General features: G+C 35.4%; 1 protein-coding gene across 1 annotated transcript; it reads right to left on the bottom strand.

The window, feature by feature from the left end:
- Positions 1–969: 969 nt before the first annotated feature.
- On the bottom strand, positions 970–1,917 carry LOC124542652 (inverted formin-2-like). The gene has a single exon (XM_047120582.1). The coding sequence runs from the start codon at positions 1,915–1,917 to the stop codon at positions 970–972; it is 948 nt and encodes a 315-aa protein (XP_046976538.1).
- Between the last annotated feature and the right edge of the window lie 5,273 nt (positions 1,918–7,190).

The following is a 7,190-nucleotide window of genomic DNA, read 5'->3' as shown; positions in this document are numbered from 1 at the left end:
CACTAGACTTTAGTAATGCAAGATATTTACATCTTTCCATCTGTTTTGTATAGAGCCAGCCATACTGTACGCCAGGGCAAGCGGATGCAAGTAGACCGACAACGCGAGCAAAATATCGTATAGAGCATCGCTCTAAACGACTTAGTCTAATAAGCTCTGTTAATATGTTATTTCTTTTTGCGTCGGTTAGGCATATGTAAAAGTTTGTTGTGTCTATTATGAAACCTAGATAGGTACATCTATTAGAGGGTGTAAAACAACTTTTCTCCTCATTGATAATGAAACCAAGGGATTCAAATAAACTTCTGGTGTGGATTATATTATCCACACATTCTTGATATGTAGGTGCTATACAACAGACGTCATCTAAGTAAATAGTTGACAGGAAGCCTAATGACCTTAGTAGTGACATGACTGGCTTGAGTAATTTAGTGAATACATAGGGAGCTGTGCTCAATCCGAAGGGTAAGACATTAAATTCAAAAAGCATGTCTTGCCATTTGAACCTCAAATATCTTCTGTGCGACTCATTAATAGGTATTAAAAAATAAGCGTTGTAAAGGTCTAAAGAAGCCATGAAATAGTCCTTGGAGATAAGTTTTAAAGTGGTTCTGAGGTCTTCTAACTTAAAGTGGTCGGTTTTTATAAATTTATTAAGACCTTTTAAGTTTAAGATAAATCGTGAATTACCATTTTTCTTTTTTATAATAAAATAACTGGATAAATATTGACCTTCACACGGTGAGCATTCGGAGATGGCGCCAGATATTAGTAGATCATTAATAGCTTTTCTATAAAGAATGATCTCATTGGCTGTTAACTGAGGCATTTTCGGAATGTACTTCTGTACTACGGGTTTGAAAAAAGGGATGGAACAACCCTGTACCCAAGACAATATAGTTGAGTCTCTAGTTATATGTAACCATTGATTATAAAATAGATTAAGTCTGCCAGAACAACATACCGTATCTAACGGCGTTGGTAAGGACGTCTGTAACGCTGCTGTGGCAGCTGAGCCGGCGGTGGCGGCGGCGGTGGCGGCGGCGGTGGCGGCGGTGGTAGTAGTTGCGGCGGTGGCTGTACTACTGCAGACGCTGGCCATAGTCGCCGCTGCATTGGAGCAAATTGCGGTTGTGCGGCTGGTGCCTGCGAGTAGGTAGCAGGATCTTGTCTCCTCTTCGCGGGCTGCCTGCTGTTTGACCGCGGAGGTTTCGAGTTTAAATTGCGAGATTGGACTCGCGAAGGCACTTTTGATCTGGGTGCTTTAATTTCAGAGCCCGATTTGCTTATAGCTTTAGCAGCTTTGAGTGTATCGGCTAACTGTTCCCCAAACAGAAAGGTATCAATCTCGGTCTCATAGAGTTGACTTTTTATATCTTTTTTGATAGATGTACAGATAATACTTCTCCTTTTCATTGATTCACTAAATTGTAGATCACAGAGCAGCTGAGCACTCTCAAGGAGTGGTTTTATGACAGAGGTTTCTTTATATTCAGAATTGAACATCTTTGTGAGAGCCTCGCCAATACAGGATATAACAGATGCTATCTGATTCTGCTTAAACTCAGTGCCTCTGTCCTTGCCTATCAGGGTATCTGAAGAAGCAGCTTTTATTTCGGGGTTTAAAAGCGGAGCAACTAGCTTAGGACAGTTTCCAGGTATAAGGTGTTTATTCAGAAGCTCCTTACGGGCCTCTTTAGTAAGCCCGGAGGTTGCGATATGCTCCCACCGAAGTGCGATATCTTTCTGAATATTATCCCCGAACGTTTTGGAGTTCGACGGGGATGCGCCCAATAATTCGAGGATATCATCATCCAAGTCGCATTCCGCGGAACCAGAAGGAGCTGGTTCAAAGGGCTCAACGTTAGGTTCCAGATGCGTTACAGCCGGTTCTTGGCTATCTGGAACGAAGTGCATAAAATATGAAAATTTTATTATTTTGCACTTTGTTGATGTCGTATAGATTAGGTAAGCTATGCGACCAAATACGAGAACAAATTTATTTACAAAGCAGGACTAAAATCCATGCAATGTATTTGTTAATTTCGTAATTGTATGTTATCGCCGTCTGATTTCCGGTCAAATTTCATCTCAATGGGTGGCAGCACTGTGCAACGTGAAGTTCGTAGGAGGCAACTACAGGGAAACGCTAGCTGAATCGGTTACTTCGGAATAGTGCATTGGACAGTGTAGACGTGTCTTTGTTGCCTTAGTCATTACAAATTATATTGAGTTATAAGTGTGTATAGTGTTGTATTGTGTTGATTAATAAATTAGTTAATATCAGAAGTGGTGAAAGTAACGACGCCCAGGATGCCTCGTAAACGGCAAAAGAATACGAAACGATCACGGAGGCACTCTTCAACTTCTAGTACGATATCATCATCATCAAGTGATGAAAGTAATTATCACCACAGAAGTAAGAGGCACCGGCACCGTTCGCCTACTGTGAGTCAAAATGTTTTATTATCGTCTGTTATACCTGAGTTTGATCCTTTGGTAGATGATGTGAATATGTGGATAAATGTTATAGAAGCAAACGCGGGTAGTTTTGGCTGGTCAGATCAAATGATTAAGTATCAAGCCCTCCAAAAATTACGTAATACTGCAAAAACTTGGTACGATTCCTTACAAAAAAACGAAACTAGTTGGACCGATTGGAAATGGAAAGATTGGCGTAATAAACTAAGAGATACCTTTCAAATAAAACGTAATGCTTATCTTTTGCTTAAAAAACTTTTGGAAACCAAACCGACTGAGGGTCAATCATTATACGAATTTTATTTTCAACAAAAGAGTAGAATTGATAAATTGCATTTAGAGTTTACTAAAAATGATATAATTTCCATAATCGTGGGTACAATAGGCGACAGTAATTTATCTATGGCGGCAGAAGCAGGTAGTTTTAAAAATTGTGACGATCTGGCTTCTTTTCTTCATAGTAAAGTTCAAGTAAATTCGAATTTTAAGCAGACCTTATATAAAAATACAACTTCTTTTCAAAACCAAAAATTGCCTTACGATAGAAAAACTGAAATAAATATCGATCCTTCTACAAGTAAAAATTCGAATACGTCGTATAATTTAATAACTTGTTACCGTTGCGGTCAGACGGGGCATAAACGTAATTTCTGCTCTATTCAAGATAATGTAAAATGTTCACATTGTAACAAAATTGGTCATTTGGAAAAAGCTTGTAAAAGCAAATCTAAAACTAAGACTGAAAACGAAACAGAGGTTAAATTGTTGAATATACTCGCCGAAAAAAATAAATTTTATAAAACTATTTTTATTAACGGTAAAAGTTGCAAAGCTTTTATAGATATGGGTAGCGATTGTTCTCTGATTACTTCAAATATAATTAATAAGTTTGGATTAAAAAGTTATCAACTCAATAGCCCAATTAATTTAGTTGGATTTACAAAATCAGTTACGTTTACAGTAACGGAAGCTCTGGACACGTTAGTTAAAATCGATGAAGTTCAATTGAAGATTACTTTGTACATTGTAGAATCGATTACGGATTGTGATGTCTTGATTGGGCGAAATTTTACAGAAAATGAAAATATTATGTACATTCGCGTTGGTTATACTCTGAAGTTTGAATATACTAAATCATTGCATATTTTAAAAATTACTCAAGATACGTTAGACCATTGTAATTCCACATACAAAAATATTCTAAATGATTTATTTAAAAAATATTCTAGTTGTTTTTCGGAAGATTTATCGACATTAGGTAAAGCATCATGTATAGAATTAGAAATAGAACTTACTACTACAAAACCTATTTATCAACGTCCCTATCGAATGGCTAATCGAGAAAAAGTAATTACGCGAGAAATAATTGAAGATTTATTAAAAAACGGTATTATTCGAAATAGCAATTCTCCATATGCGAGCCCAGCATTATTAGTTGACAAACCGTCAGGGGAAAAACGTTTATGTATAGACTATCGCCAGTTAAATAAAATCACAGTAAAAGAAAAGTATCCTATGCCAATGATAGAAGAACTCATAGATCGATTACGCGACTGTAAATATTATACTTCGTTAGATTTGAAAAGCGGATACTATCATATTGCCATTAAAGAAAAAGATATACACAAAACAGCATTTATTACGCCTGATGGACACTATGAATTTGTTAGAATGCCATTTGGGCTTTGTAATGGGCCAGCAGTATTTCAGAGACTAATGAATACTGTTTTAGGTAAATTACGTTTTGATCGCGTTATTTGTTACATGGACGATTTGTTAATTGCGACTAACAGTCTAGAAGAAAATATCACTTGTTTGGAAAAGATTTTAAGTATACTAAGTTCTCACGGTCTAACACTTAATTTAAATAAATGTTCTTTTTTTCAAAATAATATTACTTTTCTTGGATATGACATTTCCGAAAATAACATTCGCCCTAGTTCAAAGAAACTTTATGCTATTCAGAATTATCCTATTCCCAAAAATATTCATGAATTAAGACAATTTTTAGGATTAATTAATTATTTTAGAAAATTTATTAGAAATTGTGCGTTAATAAGCAAATCACTTACTAATTTATTAAAAAAAGATACAGTTTGGATGTGGGACACGAAACAGGATCAAGCTGTTTCAGATTTAAAAAAATATCTTATTAATAATGCGGTGCTTAATATATTTAACCCAAATTTACCTACAAATTTATATACTGATGCCAGCCGTAATGGAATAGGATGTATTTTAATGCAATTAACTGATAATGGGGAGCGACCCGTACATTTTTATAGTCGTCAAACCACAAACGAAGAGAAATCATATCATTCATTTGAATTAGAGTTATTAGCCATTGTTGTTGGACTGCAAAAATTCAGACATTATTTACTAGGAATAACGTTTAAAATTACAACCGATTGCAATGCTGTTAAATATGCGTTAACAAAGAAAGACATTATTCCACGAATTAGTCGATGGGTCCTATTTACACAAGAGTTTTCTTTTGAAATTAATCACAAAGCTGGTTCACAAATGCAGCACGTAGATGCACTTAGTAGAAATCCCGTCAAAAATGATAACGAACAAAATACAAGTAGTGTATGTACAATAATTACAGAAAGTGATTGGTTATTATCGGTACAGCTTCAAGACCCGGATATAAGTAGCATTCGCGATATTTTGCAATCAGGAGAGGCCGAGTCAAATAAAGAAATATTTAACAATTATGAGTTATTAGGGAATAAAGTATATAGACGAACTGAATACGGTAGGAGATGGTTGGTACCAAAACAGTGTATATGGCAAATTATTAAATTAAATCATGATAATATTGGTCATTTTTCCGTTGATAAAACAGTTGAAAGAATTAGGTCTCTATACTGGTTTCCGCATTTGAAAAAGGTTGTTACAAAATACATAAAAAATTGTCTTTACTGTATTTACTACAAAAACATTCATGGTAAGAAACCTGGTCAGTTATATCCAATTCCAAAGTATGCCAGGCCTTTTCAAACCCTACATCTTGATCACTTGGGGCCGTTTGTAAAAACTACTCAAAATAAGTCCTATTTATTAGTAATTGTAGATTCTTTTACAAAGTTTGTTTTTATATCTGCTGTTAAAAATACCAAGAGTAAATTAGTTGTCAATGAATTGGATAAAATTTTTAAAATATTTGGTAATCCGAAAAGAGTAGTATGTGATGCAGGTACCGCTTTTACTTCAAAATTGTTTACAAAATATTGCGAAGAACGAGGTATTAGACGCCATATTGTAGCTACAGCTGTGCCACGTTCAAACGGCCAGGTTGAACGCTACAACCAAACGATATTGGAGGCTTTACGTACTATGGGTGCAAATACTGATTATAACAAATGGGATCAACATATCACAAGTATACAACAAGGTATTAACAGTACGATCAATAAGACCACAGCAGCGATACCGAGCAAAATATTTTTCGGGTACCGCTTGCGAATGGATGGCGACATTGTTGTTGATAATGATGAAGAACAGTTAATAGACGTCACACAACTGAGAGGCAAAGTTGATGCTAATATAAAAATGAATGCAGAGAAACAAAAACATGCATTCGATTTAAAACGAAAAGAAGCACCTAAGTATCAGATTGGTGATCTTGTCGTTATTAGAACGGCTAGTTGTTCAAATGATGGTCAAAGCACGAAGTTGATGGCACAATACAGAGGTCCATTTCAAATCACGGAAATACTGGGACATGATCGATACAAAATTACCGACGTGAGAGGAGCGGAAAGAAGTACAAAGCCGTATAACGGAGTAACATGTGTGGAAAATATGAAACCATGGATAAATCTGCAAAATATGACTAACTAACCGGATGTTATCGGAGGTAAAACATAGGTATTGTAAGTATCTTATAAGTGAGTATTAATTACTATAAAAAAGCTTTTTAAAAATAAGATTATTGTTGTGCTTGTGTCTTATGTATTTACTGTGAATCAAACAGGATGGTGACGGTGCGGTTGGGACCCCAACTTGCAACAGATATCTGTGATGAACACTGTTGCAAGGGTAACATGGTGATATACGTTTAGAGTGGCCTCAGGCATCTCTATTCCAAACCATGATGAACAAGCTAATCGATACTTAGTATGATTGCTTATATACCAGGGGTCTTCAACCGTTCCATCCATGTGTGTTGTTATGTGAAAATATAAACACTATATAAAATATAGTATAGGGATGTGACAATTTATGTGTATGAGACTAATTGAATAACTGATTGTTCTAACTATGTTGAACTTTTTCACCATTGATATGTATGAGTGGATTTAAATGACTGATTCGGTTTATTTGATTTTTTGTTCCTAGTATAATGCATTTAGTTTTGGTTGGATTTAATATAAGGTTATGTGAGTCTGACCAATTTGATATACGGTTTAGATCCTCATTTAATTGTAATATGGCTAAATTAAAATCCGCAGGCCTGAATGATATATACATCTGTATATCATCAGCATAAATATGGTATTTGCAATGTTTAATATTATTAACTATATCGGCACAGTATAGTGCGAAGATAATTGGCCCTAATATGGAACCTTGAGGAACCCCCCTGTTAACAGGGCAACAGTCAGAAATAGCTCTTGAGCCATTATCGTTCAGCATCTCCACAATTTGCTTTCGATGTGCCAAATAACTTGTAAACCATTTTATTGTATCAATAGTGAATCCGT

Source organism: Vanessa cardui, chromosome W (genome assembly GCF_905220365.1).
Source record: "Vanessa cardui chromosome W, ilVanCard2.1, whole genome shotgun sequence".
NCBI classification, from domain to species: Eukaryota; Metazoa; Arthropoda; class Insecta; order Lepidoptera; family Nymphalidae; genus Vanessa; species Vanessa cardui.
This window is presented reverse-complemented; position numbering and strand designations above follow the sequence as displayed.